Below are 20,171 nucleotides of genomic sequence, written 5' to 3'. Positions count from 1 at the left end.
CCTCTCCCATGAACCAGGAATGTCCTTAGAGTTATCTAGAATGGTGAACCCCTTCCAGAAAGTTTCCAAAGGTTTACTTTGCCCAGACTCATCAGAGGACACATTATCTATGGAAGCTCTAGCCTTTCAAAAGTATTTCTTAAATAATAAGACCTGAGAGATGAAATGACTCCTTGGCCCACAGGCTGCAGGAATGGATGTTGTGTTAGTAAGCATGAAAACAACATTAATCCCGTACATCTCCAATCTATCCGAGCTCCTGGGTGACCAGGTGCACTGCCGGTGAGCAGTGGTACTCTGAAAGGCATCTCTTTTTTTTTTCTGAACAGCAGGTCTCAACGGTGGGCCCAAGATATTCAGTAAACTGTGTTGTAAACAGAGATGCTGTCATCTAGGGCTTTGCTGTTCCATTTACAGAGTACAGGTGGAGTAGTTGCAGCATCATTCTTCAGGGCCTTAGGGTTTGCAGAACAGGCAGTGGCTTCCAGTTAGAGGCCCCAGCTGCATTAGCCTCTTATAAGAGAGTCAGCCCATGTTTTGCAGCTTGGAAACCAGGCACTGACTTCTCCTCGCTAGCTACCAAAGTCCTCCATGGCATCTTCCTCAGATAGGATGCTCTTACATCAACACTGAATATCTGTTGTTAAGTATAGCCACCTTCATGGATGATCTGAGCTGGAGCTTCTGGAGAACTTGTTGCAGCTTCTACATGAGCACCTGCTGCTGCCCTTTGTGCTTCTGTGTTATGGAGATGGCATCTTTCCTTAAACCTCGTAAACCAACCTTGGCTACCTTCAGACGCTCCTTCTGCAGCCCCTCACCTCTCTCAGCCTTCAGAGAATGGAAGGGAGTCAGGGCCTTGCTCTGGGTTTTGTTTCAGCTTCAGGGAGTGTTGTGCCGTGTTTGATCTTCCATCCAGACCACGCAGCTTTCTCCAGATCAGCAAGAAGGCTGTTTATTTTTTTTTATCAGTCATCTGTTCCCCAGAGTCATGCTTGTCATTTCCTTCAAGATCTCTTCCTTTGTGTCCAGCATATGCCCAAGTGTTTGGCACAAGAGACCCAGCTTTTAGTTCTCTTGGAACTTATGACGTGCCTTCCTCACTACGCTGAATCATTTCTAGCTTTTGATTTAAAGTGAGAGTCATGTGATTTTCCCATTCCCTTGGACACTTAGAGGCCCCCATAGGGTTATTAATGGGCCTAATTTCGATGTTGTTATGTCTCAGAGAATAGGGAGAGGAGAGGGAGAGAGATAAGAAGAACGGCTGGTCAGCAGAGCAATCAGAACACACATTTACTGATTAAGTTTGCCATCTTATACGGACATGTTATCCGTGGTGCCCCAGAATAATTACAACAGTAACATCAAAGATCATTGATCACAAATCATCATAGCAAATATAATAGTAAGGAGAGAGTTTGAAATTGTGCAAGAATTACTAAATGTGACACAGAGAGACAGAGCAAATGCTGTTGGATAAATGACACTGAATGACTCAACAAGCCTCTGGTTTGTAAGAAATGTGATATCCGACCATGCAATACCATGAACACAATAACAGTGAGGTATGTTTGTCCAGCTATTAATCACAAAACTCAAATATTGTGTTAATGATCATTCCTATCCGGTTATGGCCACCCCCAGTGCTGTTTCTGTTGCCTTCTACACTGGCTGATGGGGGAAAACAGGGGTATGTATTTATCAGGAGAGAAAAAGTCCTCATCCTTTGGGGTTCACAGTGGAGATGGCCCTTTCTCCATACAGGCCTTTGTTTTTAATTAAGAGCAGTAATCAGATAATCTTGCTTTAATTAACTCCCCAGATGCAGCCCCACTCTTAGAGCCTCTGATATTTTCAACGTCAAATTTTTCAGCCTAAGATTATCTGCAGGCATGCGTCAGACATTTGCCATTTGCTGAATATGCCCAAAAGGTTAGTGTGAACTTCCACCCCCTTCTTTTTGTAGAGACGGTACCCCCACCTCCTTCAGAGCAAACACATTTCAAGTCAGGAAGGGGTTGTCTGCATTTTTTCCTTGAGTCTGGGACTTTTCTTTCTACTTTATCACATTGGTTCTCCTGTTATCACAAAAGCAGTGTGCATTTCATCTTAATTACGCATCTGCTTAATCCATAATTTCTGATTTATGGCCATTAGCTCCTAATTACAAGAGGGCCGCCCTTGAAAAGGAAAACCAAATGAGCTGAGAGAAACGAAGCTGGCAGAAAAACAAGAGTAAAGATGGATTTAAGTCCTAAACTAAGAGTGACTCCCAAGGCCCGGTTGTCAGAGGAACCTATTGTTGGCAATCCTACAGATCTGCAAGAGTTTTATCTCAGGCCGTAACTGGATCCATCTCCCTCTGTGGTGGGGAGAATATAAAACCTTGACATTCAGAACAAAACTAAAATCTCTGAGGGAGAAATCATCCAGCCTAACTGTCTCAATACTGATTTGCCATTAAAAAAAAACTCCAAAATACAGAAATGCTTAAATGAATAGGTTTACAAAAGAAAACTTTAAATCCAGAACAATCTATAAATTGTAGACAAGTAGGCCTTGCTTTAGATAGAAGGCAACTATAATAAATCCACAGTTATTTTTAAAAATGTTCACCACATGCTATTTAAAAATCATCCGGAGAACCATCTTTAGGGAGGGGGGCATCATATCTTCATCATTTCAACAGTTTAGAGCAGTAAACAGAATTATATTTCCTATTGCCCAGATAAGGAAACGAAGGCTCGGAGAAGATAACCAACCTGCCTAAAGCTGTTCAGCTAAAAAGTGGCAGGATCATAGCTCACACTGTCCATGGCCATGCTTCTCCTTGCCTTAGCTGGAGAAGATGGAAGTCATGAAAAACAGCCTTCAAAGTATGAGATTCTTCAAGCTACTGGCCATCCAGAGGCAGCAGGGACATACTCTTACCTGGAGCTGAGGATGGGGCTGCTGCTGGCTGACTGTCGAGAGGGAGTCCTCATGATATCTGTGCCCAGGGACAGAGTACAACTCAACCAGGACTGCAGACTGCCCTCTGGCTGGGAGCTGAGGACAGAGACGTTATCTCTGGAACCAGAAGACAGGATGCCGTCATCACGATGACAACCACAGTAACAGCAATAACTAGATAGTCACCACTAAGCTTCAGCCAGGCATGTGCTAAGGTGCTGTATATGCAAGAACTTCATCAGTGCTCAGAGTACCATCCCTGAGAGATGGGAGCCAGTGCTGTCCCCATTACATAGGTGAGAGTAATGGGATTCGAGGAGGCCAACTTGGTTCTTGCCAAGGTCACCCACTTAGCCAGTGATGAAGGTGGAATACAAACCCTGGTCTCTGTGATTCCAGTGCCCATGATGCTAACTGCTGCTCCCTTTGGGGAGGTAAATACTCTGATACAGATGTTGAGACAACTCTGATTTTAGAGTAAAATTTGGCATTGAATTTTACACCAAATGATATGTCCATGAAATATGTCAAGGGTTAACTCTCTGCCTGCCCTAACCAGAATATCTTTGTAGACAGAGACTTTACTTTTATGTTCCCTAATTCTGAAATAAGGCCTTGTGTGGGCCTGTCATAGATGTGGGTACTCAATGATTATTTTATTTTCTGGTTTATATACTCATGCAACTGTATCTATTGATATCTATACCAATACTGATATGTATATCATTATGTTTACCTATACCACTATTTGTGTCTGTCTATAAATTCATTTGCTTGTTTATGGAACACTCTATGCAGGGCACCAGGGGAAGGATCTGTAAACATGAACCCAACATTGACCCTGTCCTCAAGACTCCATCTTAGCAGAGTACACACCTATAGAAATAAGCATATAATAAAGGTGAAAATTATCAATACAACATAGAGGGACACAAAGGAGGAGGATAAGGAAGGAGCATTGTTTTAATCCTTGGAGACATAAGGGAAGGCATTAAGTAATGATAGTTGAGTCACAACTTGTCTGGGTTGAGTCTTGACCATGAAGAACCTGGAGAAAGGAATTTGAGCTGGAAGGAACAGCATACACATAGATAAGGAGGTTGGAAAGGGACAGGGCATGGATGATATGGAAAGAAGGAGTCCCAGATAGAGAGGGAAGTAAGGATCAGATATGTGTGGGTCTCAAATGCCAATCTATAAAGTCTATTCTGAGGCAATAAGGAGCCATTGAAGGTATTTGAGGGGGATGGTGGTAGGATATGTCATGGGCTCCTCTCTGTCTAAAACAAGTTGCACCATTCAATAACATGTCCCCAGTGCCATATGTTATGACCATGGAGTCTGAGCTATCATAGGCATTGCCAGTAATTCTCCAAGTGGGCATGGATGTTCCCTCTGCACACGGGACACAGAGAGCCAGGGGCTGGTTCTTGACTTCAATGTTAACTGTTCAGTTCTCCTCAGGGTTAACTTACATCTCTTTTCTGTTGCTGCTACAGTCCACTGCTGTCTGGACACTAGAAGGAGACACAAAAAAGAGCCTGTCATTCTTGAGCTGCCAGGGGAAGAATGTGGCCTTTGGTGTCAGACCAACTTGGGTTTGAGTCCCACTTCCAACCTTTGCTGCTGTGTGATCTCAGGAAAGTCACTCACCTTCTCTGACCCTCTATATTCCTTCGTAAAATGTGTTTCGGAATGGGGCTGAGTGGTGGAGTGCATGCTTCCTGTGAAGCGAGATAACCCCTATCAAGATCTCAGCATGGTTCTTGACAAATAAATAGTGTTGCTTAAAAGGCAACAACCATTATCTCTGCTCTTGCTTTAGGACAACCCGTACTGCTATTATTAACAGCATCATTACTGTCAACTGCAGTGTGTTTGCCTTATGTTCTTTGTGAGTGCTAGCAAATCAGACAAGAGGGCAGGAGTCCAGCTTTCCAAGGCTTTCTGGGAAACTCTGAGACTAATTACACGAGTAGCTATTCTGGAGGGAATGTCCCTTCATTCAACAAATACACTTTCCACAAGATCTCATCTAACCATCCCGCCTAGGTCCATTTAGGGAACAAGGAAACTGGCTCCCTTGTTCAAGGTCACACACCATTGAATCCCAGGTCTGTAAGAGCTATTAACTTCGTGCTCTTAACCAGAAGGTTAAGAGCCCAGTGTGCAAGGGTAGGCGCCAAACCATGACCTCAGATGCCTCAGATGCCTCAGACCTCATTTGAATCCTAGGTTCACAGGCCAGGGCCTCCCAGATTTATTCTTTATGTGGAATCTGGAGAATTCCTTCATTAGAAAACGTGATCGCTTTTCCAAGGGATGTACCTGTGTCTCCTTGGTCCCTACCCTCAAGAGCTGGTCAGTCTCTGGGCTTTTATTCACAACTGTCTGGCCCCACCAGGACTGCAAGAGGCCCTTATGAACCAAGAGCATGTCTTATTCATCCCTTTGGCCCCAGGGCTCAGGCCAGACCAGATTTTCTCTCAGATAATGCTTTGAGAATTCAATGACCTTCAGCCATGGGCCAAATCCAACTGACAGATGTCTTTATAAATAAAGTTTTATTAAAACACAGCCATAGTGACTCATTTCCATTTTGCCAATGACTGCTTTTGCTCTACAGTAGCAGTGTAGTTGCAAGAAAGATCACAGGGCCCCCCAAAAATAACATACCACTTGGCCTTTTTTTTTTTTAAGTTTTTAAAAGATTTTATTTATTTATTTGACAGAGAGAGATCACAAGTAGGTGGAGAGGCAGACAGAGAAAGGAGGAAGCAGGCTTCCTGCTGAGCAGAGAGCCCAATGTGGGGCTTGATCCCAGGACCCTGGGATCATGACCTGAGCTGAAGGCAGAGGCTTAAACCCACTGAGCCACCCAGGTGCCCCCCACTTAGCCTTTTAAAGAAAAGTTTGCTGTGTCCTCTCCAGTGTCACAAAAGTGGCTTTTTTGAATGACCCTAGGAGAGGAAGAATAACGACCCCAGAGAAGTCAACATCCTAATCCTCGATCCCAAGATTGTTAGGTTCCTGTAGCTGACTTTGTTGATGGAAGGGTTATAAGTCAAGGTGTGTTAGTATTCTTTACCAACTGGAAAAGGGAAGGAAATTCATCCCTAGAGTCTTTAGAAGGAGGACACCCCTTCTGAAACCTTGATTAGCCCAGGAAGATCAGATCCTCCTTAGGCTTCTAATCAACAGAACCATAAGGTAATAAAATCTGTGTTGGTTTAAGACACTAAGTTTGTGACAATTTGCTATGGCACCCCCTCCCAAAAAGGCAATAGGACAAATGTGTCTTTGATGAGTGACCTTGAATCTTCTCAGGGACCTATGTGCCAAGTGTTGATGCGATGTTTAACCAACTTAAAAACACCACTTCATGAACTGAAACCATCCATGGGAGTAGGACCAAACTCTGATCCTGCTGGAGACCTGAGTCTTTCTATGGCTCTGCTGGGTGGGGGATGTGGACAGAATAAGAGACGAAGAGAAAAGACAACCAAATCCTAGAGGACTCTCTGGGTGGCCCAGCCTCCCCTCCTTCCCTGCCTGGGATCTCAGTCTCCCCATTTGTGAATTAAAAGAGTTTGGGCCGGGGCGCCTGGGTGGCTCAGTGGGTTAAGCCACTGCCTTCGGCTCAGGTCATGATCTCAGGGTCCTGGGATCGAGTCCCACATCGGGCTCTCTGCTCAGCAGGGAGCCTGCTTCCTCCTCTCTCTGCTTGCCTCTCTGCCTACTTGTGCTCTCTCTCTGTCAAATAAATAAATAAATAAAAATCTTAAAAAAAAAAAAAAAGTTTGGGCCAATGAGCTAAGGCCTCGTCCAGCTTGGAAAGAGAGCACTTGTCATTAAGGGAGGAGTTCTGGGGCTTATTTCTAAGGATATATATCTTTTTAAAATTTTATTTATTTATTTGACAGACAGAGATCACAGGCAGAGAGGTACGCAGAGAGAGGAAGGGGGAAGCAGGCTTTCTGCCGAGCAGAGAGCTGGATTTGGGGCTCGATCCCAGGACCCTGAGATCATGACCTTAGCTGAAGGCAGAGGCTTAACCCACTGAGCCACCCAAACGCCCCTCTAAGGATATTTTATAGGACTATGGAACTTCCACTTCTGCTTCTCTGAATGCACACTGACTCAAATTTTAGCTCAATACCTGAGAGTTCACGGTATCATCTAGACCTCAAGCCTGGACACCCCCCTCCCTTGAACTACTTGGGCACAGACCCCAGGCTAAGGACACTGGTTCCAGCTGACCAGAAAAGCTAAGGATGTCTTTAGCTAAGGAAGCTAAGGACAAGACCCTTGGGAAGCAGAGAGGTTCAGTGAATAGGGTTTGATCTTCTAGAATGTTGATTGAAAAAAAAAAAAAAATGAAGACACCTGTGGCCCAAGCCATTGCATTGTAAACGGTGTGTCTTGATAGAGAGGCTTAGTTATACCCAGAATAAGTTTTCTTGTAGTCATAGGCTGGGAGAATGAGCAAAGGCTGGTGGCAGTAGAGGTGGGATTTGGGCATGTTGTTTGTGTGTGTGTGGGGGGGGTTCTTCAAGCCCATTTCCCACCCCAGGATTCCAGGACTCTGGATTAAAAGAGGCTGTGCTCACAGCTTCCTAGTAGGTGTCCAGGAAACCCAACCTCTCCACAATACTAAAGCAGCTTGCCTTGAGCTCTGCAGTAGCGAAGCTCTTTTTGACATACTTCATTTGGCTGAACAACAATCTTTAATGCAATTCAGCCCAGAAAAGTCTTTATGGGAGAAGATCACTAATCAAAGCACATGCTGGTGTTAATTTGTGACCCGCTAGTCACCCTGGCTGATTCCATACGTGTGAGCCCCATGGCTGAAGTCAGCATTTAAATTTATCCCCTTATGAAAGGGCTCTCCCCTCACCCCAGAATAAAGAGGCATTCACTTCGAGATGTCTTCTCTCTGCTCCTTCCCGCCCACTTCCTGCTGTCCACTTTGCTATGTGCCCCAGAGGCTGATCTCTATGGGCCACATCCATGGGGCCACCCCTTGGGTGTGGCCAGTAGGGAATTAGGATAGCCACTGGAGGGGAGGAAGGAAGAGAGGAACCTGGAGTATTTATTCTACCTACTGCTTCTCCTGGCGTTGGCTCTAGCCCTCAACCAAAAGCCAGAGCTCCCCCTGCCCAACAGCCCTTGCTGGAAGTTCCCAGAATGGCTATGAGCCCCTGAGTGCTGTACCATGTTTGATGCCTCCCTACACAGGGCCCATATCTTTGCAAATAGTCCCTTTATTAGACCCCTTCCTTTGGGACGTGTCTGGGGTTCCTGCCAGACTCTGACTATTGCAATAGCTAATCTCAGAGCTGGTTTCTGCCTTCACAGAAAGCACTGGGTTTTCTGAGCCTATATATATATATTTTTCTGAATATATATATATATATATATATATATGTATTTTTTTTTAATGAGAAACAAGCAGGCAGCAGGTGTGACCCATCACTGCTGTATCAACGACGATTATACCCTTTATCACCATGTAGGGGAAAAAAATGGTGAAGAATCTAAAGAAGCAATCTTGTAAGAGCATAAGATTATCAGCAATCCTTATAAGTGCCTTCCAAGCCCGTGACTCGAAGAGAACCAGCCATGAGAAATAAAAAGATATCGGTATAAATGCTTCTTGAAAATAATCCTACACTTCTATAGACATTTTAATCTGTGTACTGGTTGCTTTTGCCTGTGAACCCATGCCACTGAATTTTCACAGAACTGCTGAGGTTAAAGTCAAGGTCTGCTGGGCGTTCTGCTTGTCAGCTTCTGATCTATTACCATCCAGGCTGAGGGCGGTGTCTGGCCCAAACCCCATACCACCCGCCATCTTAGAAGGTCTCAACAAAACAGAGTATGTTTAAAATAAAGATGCTGGGTTGAGGAGGGTTTCTGGAAACCACATCACACCTTATAAAATGCAGAAGGCACTTAACAGCTTTCCCTGTGGTGGTCTACAGCTTGGAGGTAGGGGGAGGGGAAAGGCATTCAGGCAGAAACAGGAGTTTTGTTTGGCGTGATCCCAAGACTCACTGAACCAGATGGGTAGAAATCCCCACCAGAGTGACTTCACAAGTCACAGATTATTATTGGTCCTGGTAGACACTGGAGTTTGTGCACCATGGTCTACAGAGGCCTTGTGTTCTGGGAGACCTTACAGGGGGCTTCCAAGGGGTTATGGAGAGAGCCTGAGTAGGGAGGCCTGAGCTTGAACCTTCATCTCTGTACTCCATGCTAAGCTAGAATTTTCTCTAAGAGTTTATGCTGATGTAAAAAAAAAGGGGGGGGGGAGTTCCACTTAAGAGGGAATTTGAAATCCACTGACACTTTTACCCTATGAAGAAAAAGTCTCTGGGCTGTGAGCTCCATGTTTGCCTATTTCTTACTTTTACCTCCTGTCTTAACAGGGAAGGTAAAGGGCTGCCTGGGTGGCTTAGTTGGTTAAGCATCTGCCTTCAGCTCAGGTCATGATCTTGGAGTCCCAGGATCGAGCCCTGCATTGGGCTCTCTGCTCGGTGGGGAGCCTGCTTCTCCCTCACCCCACTTATGCTCTCTCTCTCAAATAAATAAATAAAATCTTTAAAAACAAAACATGGAAGGTGAATACGGATGGCAATGACAAAGACTTTAATGTGTTGATTGGACTGGCAGAGGCCCAGGAAGGGCAGATGACCTGGTCCAGATCTTGTCGGTGGTAGAGCCAGGACAGAACCTTTCCTCCTGACCTATTGGTGGCTCTTTCTCTCACCTTTGGTCCATGTGGTTTTCAAAGAACTTGTGCCAGGCATTGGTGGACAGGGGCTTGCTGATAGGCAAGGTAATTAATTAGATGTCTTCTGTCGTATTCTTTTGGCATGAATCCTTGTCAGACAATTCCTGTCTAAATGCACACATTGCCTGGGAAGTAACAAAAGAAGGCACTGGCTCCCAGCCACAGTGACAGACACACATGCACCTGTGTGACAGGCCAGTTACTTGGCAAAGAACAAAGACCTTGACAAGAGAAAGGGGGAAGAAGGAGTACCTGGGACATAACAGCAGAGCCTGCGCATTGGAAGTGTGGGAGGTGAAGTTGGCCTGGAGGACATCATGGCCCCAACACTTGCTGGGTGAACCCAAGCCAGCTCCTCAACTTCTCTGAGTCTAGCATCCTTGTCCATAAAATACGTATCAACCTCAAAAGTTGTGAGAACCATATCTGGTGCACAACCTTGCACCAAGTCAATCCTCAGCAGAGAATATCTCTCATCCCAATAACCATCATTTCCCATAAGGCACGAGCAGATAAACTAGGTTGGAGCCCTGACTCCCCGTGAACCCTATTAGCTGGGTATCCAGGCCTCCTAAGCTAGAAGGACACTTGGAAAGCCAGATGGTTTCTAGGATGTCATTTAAACGTGAGTTATCCGTGTTGTCATTGCAAATGGTGTATCAACCTTCTCAGAATGACAGAAAGATGCTTTAAGCTGTTCCCCCAGGCCTTGGGCATACTTATTACTCAGACAGGGGAGCTCAGAGAGTGCAAATTAGAAGGTAAGGGAGTTTTAGGAAAAGTAATGTGAGCAGTTCCAAAGCCTGCCCTCCTAGGTAGCAGGAAGCTTTAGAGTCCGGCCAGAGTCTAGGCCCACTGATAAATAAATCAACTCAGAATGATGCCCTCAGTGGCAGCGGCCACCTTTGGTGAGACCCACATCTTCCTTCTTATCCTACTGCAGCCTAATTTTATCCCAGTTAAAAGGATGTATGTTGAGAAACATACAGCTTATATGCAACACAACAACAAAAGACACCTTTCCAGAGCATTCGATTCTGACCGGGCCAGCTGGAATTGATGCACTCTCAGCTGACCTAGGAGTCAGAGGTCATCCGTTGACTTCTTCACACACCACCCCCCTGCACCCCAAACCCCCAGAAAGATGACGGGCAGAGCAGTGCAGACCCTGAGCCAGGAAGAGACAAGGCTTTCAGCTGATGCATCCCTCCCTCCATGAGTAATGAGCATGCTCCGGGCCCCAGGGGACCAGCTTAAAGGATTTCCCCATTAATCTGAGAGGGTTGATGCCATGATCTAAGGCATAACACAGAGCCCGAGTGCAGGATGGCACATGTTTAAATTCCACCACACGGGCCACCTGGCTTTCTGAGCATGTAACCGTGTTTCCAGCCTGGAAGGCCTGTTACGCTCGGATCTAATTCCCAACATGGGGAAATGTGACTTTTAATAATTTGAACAAGTCTCTTAAAAAACCTTACCTCCAGCAGAAATACCACACACACACTCTCTCTTGCTCTCCCCTCAGGGTGGGTGCGAGTCCTAATTGAGAGCTCAGTTTGGAGAGGTACCTCACCGAATCCCTCGGGCTCCCATCCAACCCACAGACATCCCCCAGATGACGAGACAATTAAGCAGAAGTACAGGCAGAGAGGGATGGGGAAGAGGACAGGCTCCTACCAGGGATAGGAGTTGGGGCTCCGCTTTGGATGGTGCCTCCCTGCAGCCCAGCAAGGCATGGATTGCCTTTTATTGCTGAGAATCAGTTTAACTGCAGTGCAATTAAATGCACTGAGACTTCTTTGCGTGCAATTCTCCCCCCGGTCACCCCCCTATTCTCATGCTACGGGGGAAATCTCAGCTCTGCATCTCTTTTAAATCCAAGTTAGAGGGCAGAGAGTCAGGACAAAGTCCTCCTGAGACAGAAAATTGTGAAAAAGCAAACAGGAAGCTGGGGTTCAGGTGTTCAGAGGGTATTCCCGGGGACCCGGGGTCTGGAGCTCAGAAAAGCTGGATGGGTATGAACAAGAGGAAAGAGGTAAAGGTACCTCCTATCAAGGTGAAGGTGAGGGCAGGGTCCCTTTAAGGCTCAAGAGGGGCCCCTATAAGCTGAGACCAGAGTGATGCCTGTGACCCTCCATGACCTCACCCCTGGGATTTCACTCCCCAGGCAAGAAGATGATCCCTGCTTCTGACACACCTTCTGTTCAGCATCTACCCACACCTCCAAGCATGGGTCCTCTGCCTCTTTCCTATTTTGTTATTTTGATAACTTCCATTTATTTCATTAATAACGTTCATGTATTAGAAAAACAATCTGAACACCCCAAAATCAAAGAATCCAGTAAAAGGTGGGCAGAAGATACAAACAGACATTTCTCCAAAGAAGACACATGAAAAGATGCTCAACATCCCTCATCATCAGGAAATGCGTATCAAGACCTCAATTAGCTCTCACCTCATACCTGTCACAATGGCTAAAACCAAAAGGACAAGAAACAACAAGTGTTGGCAAGAATGTGGAGAAAAGGGAACCCTCGTGCATTATTGGGATAGCCACTGTGGAAAATGGTAGGGAGGGTCCTCAAAAAATTAAAAATAGAAATAGCCTATAATCCAGTAATCTCACTACTGAGTGCTTACCGAAAGAATATGAAAACATTAATTCAAAGGCATACATGCAACCCTTTGTTCATGGCAGCATTATCTATGATAGTCAAATTTTGGAAGGAACTCAAGTTTCCATCAATAGACAATGGATAAAGAAACTGTTATACACATGTATACACACACACACACACACACACAGAAATATTACTCAGCCATCAAAAAGGATGAAATCTTGCCATTTGCAATGACATGGATGGAGTTAGAGAGTATTATGCTAAGTGGAATTAGTCAATCAGAGAAAGACAAACACTGTATGATCTCACTCCTATGAGAAATTGAAAAAAAAGATGATGCCCAAATGTGCAAAGGGAAAAAAGAAAAGAGAAAGGTAAGCCAAGAAACTGACCCTTACCTCTAGAGAATGAACTGATGGCTGCCAGAGGGGAGGTGGGCAGGTGTGGAGGGATAAGTGTAATAGGGATTAAGAGCACACTTATGCTGACAAGCACTGAATAATGTATAGAATCATTCAATCACTGTATTGTACACTGGAAATTAATAGAGCCCTGTATGTAACTATACTGAAATTAAAATAAAAACTTAAAAAAAAAAGAAAGAAAGAAAAGCTGGGAGCCTGGATGGCTCAGTCAGTTAAGCGTCTGACTCTTGGTGTCACTCACATCATGATCTCAGGGTTGTGGGATCGAGCCCCATATCAGGCTCTGTGCTGAGCATGGAGCCTCTTTGTTTATCTCTCTCCCACCCCCAACTTGTGCTTGCTCTCTTAAAAAAAAAAAAAAAGTTGGGGGGAAAGAAAAATAATCTCTGGCTGTAAGTAAAAATGGTTCCAAAGTTTTACTCATTGGTTAAAAAAACAAAAACAAAAATTAGTATATATAACCATTAATTCTCACTATAATTAATGTGATAGTATTAATGTCTTTATTGGAAAAGTCAACCCCAGCATCGAGTGGGTTATATTGATGAGGGTTTGTAATTATAGGCGCGAGTTCTGCCAGGACACTAATAAGGCCGCAGGGAGGTGGTGAATGGGACATCCTCAATGTAATCCTGAGTCAGGAAGCAGGGGCAACACCAGTAGTGGCTGTTTCACCCAAATTTAGTGGCCATGCAAATTAGCAGGGCATGGTGGTGATACTTTGTGCATGGAAGCTATTTTTGCACAAACTGAGATTTCTCAAATGAAGCCCTTTACTTAGAGGCAAGGACGTGGAGAGCCCTCTGGGTCTCCATCGGACTGATTCTGAGCATGAACATCATTACGGAAAAGTCCAAGGTTACACATCTCTGAGCCGTTTATGACCAGCCTGGAACCGCATCAAGGAAAGGACATGTTCACATTCTAAAATCAGGTGTGTAAAGTCCCTAACTTAGGGGCACCTGGGTGGCTCAGTCCGTTAAGCGACTGACTCTGGCTTCAGCTCACGTGGTGATCTTAGGGTCATGAGATCGAGCTCCCCAGTGGGCTCAACCCTTAGCACAGAGTCTGCTTAGGACTCGCTCTTTCCTTCTCCCCCTGCCCCTTCACCCTGCTCTCTCTCTCTAAAATAAATAAATCACCTTAAAGAAATAATAAGATAAAGTCTATAACTTCAGTAGCAATGCCTTCTATCAGTATTAGAATGTTGATGTGTTTCCTTCCGGGGCTTTTTTTCCTTGACCAGGCATGGTCAGCTCAATCCGTTCTTCCTGCTGGCTAACCCATAGCTGACTTACACCACTGTTTTCCTCACCGCCCATCTCCCGCCTACACCTCTCAGCAGCTTGCCCCTGCTTCACCCTATTAAGGGGATGCAACAGGCAAAGGTCTAGGGTAGGATACTCAGCAGTCCTGGGTTCTCACCTGGTACACGATGCTAATTTGCTGTGTGACCTTCAACCTCTCTCAGGGTCCTCAAGGAAGTGGAGAGAATTGCATTCATGGTCTGATATTGGGATTGTCCTGGCTACAACAGGAATCATCCCGCAGAGAGACAAAGACCAAGAGGGAGTAGTGGCCAATGCAGTCCATGCAGGTGTGTGTAGGGAGGGAGGCACATCTGAAGGTTAGGCTAAGATACATTATTTCTTACCAAAGCAATGCAAAGAAAATGTCTTTTCTTGCTGCCCAGACTTTGTGGCAAAGGCTGGGATATGGGGCAGAGAAGCTGCAGCCAGCCAGACAGCTGTGGTTTCCAGAGAAGTAACATGCCAACATTACAAAAGCAGCTCTGGGGAATAGGATGCTATGGGTCACCTGCAGGGGCTGGACAGCCCAGGCCCATGTGCCCACCTGGGACACCTCGAACTCCCTCCAGGTGAGCAGCCCACCCATGGCCTGTGGCAGCTCGAGATTTGAGTTGAGATGGTCAGAAGCAACCTGTCTTCTGGGAAAGGAGAGAAACCCTGACACTGAATTTGAGTGGTCTGGCCCATTACCAGCTGTCTCATTTTTGTGTCTCTGAATCAGCTGTTGCCTCTGTGAAGAGATGCCCCTTACGTGCACAAACACCACTTACACTCTGATGGCCCATGTGCACTCTTGGCACTGTTCTAAGTGGTGTCCATCTGGCACCTCATTTGACCCTCACTGACAACCTTATGAGGAAGGCAGTGGGTTCAGCACATGAAAGGTCAATCTGTGCATCTAAGGTAGTCAAAATAAAGCCACTTGAGTGGTTAGTCCAAAGTATTATGTCCATTTTGCATGTGAAATAATGCACTTGGCCCCCAGAGGTTACCTCTCCGTGTCACTGTCGCTGGACGCCACCTCCTCCAAGGCTGCCTGCAGGTCAGCGATCCGCCGGATGGACGTCTCCAGGTCTGTCTGGAGGGTCTGTCTCACTGCTGCGAGCTCCTCCACATACTTCTCCTGGAGACAGAGACCACAAGCACATGTTGGCCTTGGACAAGAACCCATTCACTGGCCAGAGCTTCTGGGGAGCTACACTTCATGTTCACTGAGCACCTGTATGTATGTAACGGACAGCCCCTCTCTATACAGATGGGCTTATGGACCCTCAGACAGATGCTTTTAATTTTATAGAGCACATGGATGTTTTGGGGGGCCATGGTGGCATGACCCACAGACAGAGGCAGCAAGGGCAACAATGGGCAAGCCAGAGGGGCTCCTCCCAGAGCAAGCAGACACCACTGCCATTTACAAAATACTTTTTGTGCCTGGCACTGTGTCAAGTATCTTACCCTGATTACCTCCCTCACTGCTCAAAAGTCTGGCAGATGGGTTACTAGTCTTGTTCCCATTTTGCAGATGGGAAACTGAGGCCCAGGGAAGCATGGCACTCCAGCTTGGTGCCCCTGACTGGTGCCTCTGAGGGTTCATCCTTCTCCTCTCTGATCCTGCCTTAATTGGATTCTGTGCAGACTCTGGAAAACCTCTGATTTCCATTCGCAGCCTATGTCATCCACCACTACCATTTATCACAATGATCATCAACTAAGGATGATTCTGCCAGCCCCCTCACTCCCTAGCCCAGGAGACCCTGAGCAATGCCTAGAGACATTTTTGTTGTCACAGTTTGTCGGGGGTTGGGGGGCAGTGTGCTACTGGCATGAGCAGGTAGAAACAGGGACGCTGTCTGACACCTGACAAGGCAAGAGACAACCCCCTCCACCAGGAATGGCCTCATCCAAATGTCCATCGTGCCCAGTCTGAGAAACCTTGGCTTAAACCTACAGGGGATCACTCAAAAGGCAGAGTAAGATCTCTCCCAGAGGATGCAGGGAGAAGCTGAAAGCAGCCTCATCATCTAACAACGGGGAATGGGGGATCACAGCATGTCTCTTTGATGCCATTAGGCACACATTAACATTTGAAATAAGGATTGTGGCAGCATAGAATGCTTCTGCGGAATAATGTTAAGCAAACGGAATAGCACAGGGAATATCATACCCCCATCTATCTGCAAATAACACACATACAATTGGAAAAACACTTTGGAAGCTGGTGATACTTAAAGATGAGGAAGAAGAGGGGGATTATAGTCAAAATTTTTCTTTTAAGCCATTCTAATTATGTAAGGATTACTTGTTGACTCTTGTTTTATTTTTGTTATTTTTTTTAAAGTGGTCTCCAGGCTCAGCATGGAACCAGCATGGGGCTTGAATTCAGGACCCTGAGATTAAGACCTGGGCTAAGATTGAAAGTAGGACTCCGAACTGACTGAGCCACCCAGGCACCCCTGTTGATTGTTGCTTTAAGGAACATATACCAACTGCTGAGAATGTGAAAGGGTGAAAATAGAAAGATTTAGGGTCAGATCTAAGTGTTGTTCCCAGCTGCCCATTTAACCAGCTGCCCATTAAACTGTCTGGAACAGTTTACAGTGCCTCTGTGAGCCCATGATTGTTTTCTTTCTGTTGCAGATGAAGAAATGGAGGCCCGCAGAGTCAGAAGTCAGTAACGTGCAGAGCCCGAATTTGAAGACCAGTCTTGCAGGTGATCTTTCTGGGGTTACATGTGCACACCGCCCAGTGCAATTCTGGGAGGACCAGGGCTGCTCCCCCATTAAGGGGACACCCACAGCTCCCCTTTGCAGAGTGGCTGGTCTATTCATGGTATGGTGGGCCTGTGCATTTCATATGATTTTGAGGTTTTCCAATTTTAATGAGACAGAGAGAAAGCGAGAGCAAAGACTGAGATGGCTCAGGGCTGACTGGAGCTGAGAAGCAGCAGCGTGGAGAGAGGTGGGGGGGGTTGGTGACAAGGGGCTGGCAGTGCGCTATAGCTGATTGAAGTTGCCAGCTGTAAAATCCCCATCTTGGTGCTGACAAGGTGAGAGCCAGTCCAAGGCAGGGGCCCCCAGGCAGGAGGCCAGTGGACTGTCACAGGAAATAACACACGCTGGGGGAATGGCTGGGGGAATGGCTGGCGTTTGCCTCTGGACGCTGGCGTGTCAGCTCCTAAAGACACCTAGAAAAATGACCAGGCACAAAGTCCTCAGCCGCTTAGAGAAGCACTTGTTGAGCTCAGCTCCCACCTAGGGCAACAGAATCGACCACAGTCTCCCAGGAGACAGGACACCTGTGTCTTTGTAAGACGCGGAGATGCTAGCCGAAGTCCAAGTCCGGACCGTTTTAGGCATGGGGTGAATGTTTATTTTGGAGCTAAGGAAAGCGAGAGCAGAGCAGCAGAATGGCCCATGTGAGGTCACGTGGCAGGAAGAGCAGAGAGCTTGGATGCACAACCTGGTCTTGGGTTCTCGAGTGACTGCTCTTTATGCCTCCTGAGCCCAGGGATGAGAAAAGAGCACTGGTGTCCCCTCCCAGTTGTGCCTGCAGGAGCTTTGCCCATGCAGTGAGTGTCATGTAGGGGCAGCAACAAGTGCCTAAAGTCTTAACTCCTGTGGAGCCTCCTGGTGGGCAGAGGAGAGGACCACCAGGGACAGGCATTGTGTCTCAGGGATGGATGGCTCTGGGCTGGAACGAAGCAGAGGAAAGGGGGAGCTGAAATGAGTTAAATCCATAATATCTTGAAAGACAAAGGAGCCTCTAGAGCCAGGGTGCCTGGGTTCGAATCCCGGCTCTGCCCCTTACTGGCTGAGTGACCTATAACAAGTCACTCAACCTCTTTGACCTCCAGAGAGGAAAGGCTTCAGCCAACATTGTTACCATATAATTTTTTTCAGAGGAGAACGAGGAACAACTAGGGTGAGGAACAGTGCATCACTGAGATTTTTGCCAAGGTCACAGGTGGAAAAGGACTCTGGCTCTGAAGGTATTTCAGTGCCCCGCAGAGGAAAGACGTGGATTCAACCAAGGGCAGTGTAGGGGATGAGTTAATTAGACAGAGCAAGGAGAGCAGTGACAAGAAAACCATCCATAGATGAGGGTATATGGACCAAGGATGGGATCCAGAGGACTCAGATCAGGTCTGGGGGGGAACACCCCAAGGAGATGGATTGGGGAAATCTGGAGTCTGTGCAATCAGCAATCAGCTAACCTTTTCTGCTTCAACTTGAAAAGCAAACAGAGTCTGCTGATTGCAGAGACCAAGTCATTAAAGGAATGCAGTACCCCAGACTGTCCCTGGGGAAGACCAAATAAGGCCCTGGCCAGAGACCACTCAGGAGACACAGAGGAGGTCCACAAGGAGAAGGGGGCAAATGGGAGGCACCTGCCACTCTCCGGTCTGGGATTCCGGGGCCACCTTCCTCCCTCGAGACATGTGGCTAAAAATGCTCGGGTTTGAATTGGGACTGCCATAGGCAAACAGGGTTGTATTTTGAGGCCACATGTGAAGCTGGTCCCCTCTGTTATTCTCTCTTTAGAGACCTGAAGCATGAAGCAGGTGGGGGAGAAATTAGGATATGAAAATATTCAGATAGTAAGATGTATACAGCAGAAACACACTAATAAATATATCATATGCCCAGTTACTCTATAACTACAATAGTAGTGATATACACATTGTAACGACACACAATGTCTTACCATATATATTATATATTCATTACATGTAGACAAATATTCATGTCCTTCACTCACTCAGTAAACATCTATTGAGCACCTACTGTGCGCCGGTACTGACCAATGCACAGGTGATGCAGATACAGTCCTAACTTCCCGGGAGCTTACATTCTTGCAGGGACCTAATCTCTCTGTATTGCTGGGGTTGAGCGGGCACTCAATCTGGATATGGGGATTGAATGAATGGTATCACTGCATGAGTATAAACGGCGAATGAAGGAGGGGCCTGGGTATTATACTCATGAATGCATACATGATACACACCATGCATACAGAGATAAATGCAGAGGAAGTAGTGTGTGTACTTCTGACCTCCCCAGCATCGCTTAAGAGAATCATTAACCCTTGTTAAACTCCCAAGCTACTCCCCCTAGAGCATGCCACTGAAAGCTGCCCGTGTGGGAGGTCCTTCATATGATAATTATGGCTGCAATTAAAATCATCTCCTTTTGTGATGTTCAATTAGAGGCTAATATTTAGAACTGCTCCTCATTTTCTTTGCCTAGGGCATCTTTCTGGGATGCAAATGCACAGGACTCTCAGGTCAGTTTCTGAGTCCTAGATGTTGGCTCTCTGTCCTTTCAAGGTGTACCCCAAGGAAATTAATTTCATGTAGTTTATATTATAGATCAGACTATATTTTTATATTCAGTTTATATTATCAGATCAGATATAGATCAGAAACACTCTTGAAACATGATGAAAACTCACTTTGTCATCTTCTTCTGATTCACTAAAAACAAACAGAAACTTCATGTTACAGAGCGCAGCCCTAAAGAAACCTTACACACAAACACATATGCTATTATAAATACATATAAATACACATGAACATATGTGCAAATGTGTCTATTCAGATACAGATGCATGAACATTTCCAGTCTGACACATACATATGCTTAATTAATATTTATTAAATTATCACATGAATGTATTTATTTTTATTTTCTCACATGGGCAGGTCCTCTGCTAAATGTATGAGATGTGTCATCTCACATGATCTTTATAAACCCTCAGAGTCAAGTGCAATACAAAAACATAAAAAGTAACATGAGAACATTACAACAAAGTAATAGCAGTGTTATTCTCTCTGAGTGGTGAAATATCAGGTGATTTTTGTTTCCCTTTTTATACTTCTCCAGACCTTCTGCAAAGGATATGAATGACTTTTCTGATCAGAAAGTTAAGAAATATAGGATTTTTTTCTGTCTATGCTGTGAGGAACAATCGCCTGGACCGCCTGCTCAGTGTCTCCCACGGCAGCCTCATTATCCTTATTTTACAGATGAACAGGCTGAGCCTCAGAAAGGTTAAATCACTT

At 45.8% G+C, this 20,171-nt stretch overlaps 1 protein-coding gene across 1 annotated transcript in view; it reads right to left on the bottom strand.

Moving 5' to 3' along the window:
* MYO18B (myosin XVIIIB) overlaps nucleotides 1–20,171 on the bottom strand; it is a 250,375-nt gene that overhangs the window by 24,466 nt on the left and 205,738 nt on the right. Inside the window, exons 40-42 of the mRNA XM_013063542.2 lie at nucleotides 15,103–15,233; nucleotides 4,431–4,472; nucleotides 2,935–3,072 (exon numbers count right to left, since the gene is read on the bottom strand). Of these exons, the coding sequence (XP_012918996.1) occupies nucleotides 2,935–3,072; nucleotides 4,431–4,472; nucleotides 15,103–15,233 (311 nt within the window). The remainder of the gene's footprint in view (nucleotides 1–2,934; nucleotides 3,073–4,430; nucleotides 4,473–15,102; nucleotides 15,234–20,171) is intronic.

This window comes from Mustela putorius, unplaced genomic scaffold, assembly GCF_011764305.1.
Source record: "Mustela putorius furo isolate JIRA1106 unplaced genomic scaffold, ASM1176430v1.1 tig00000578_pilon_pilon_pilon, whole genome shotgun sequence".
In the NCBI taxonomy this organism is placed as follows: domain Eukaryota; kingdom Metazoa; phylum Chordata; class Mammalia; order Carnivora; family Mustelidae; genus Mustela; species Mustela putorius.
Note: the sequence above shows the minus strand (reverse complement) of the source record. Positions and strands in the feature narration are given on the sequence as shown.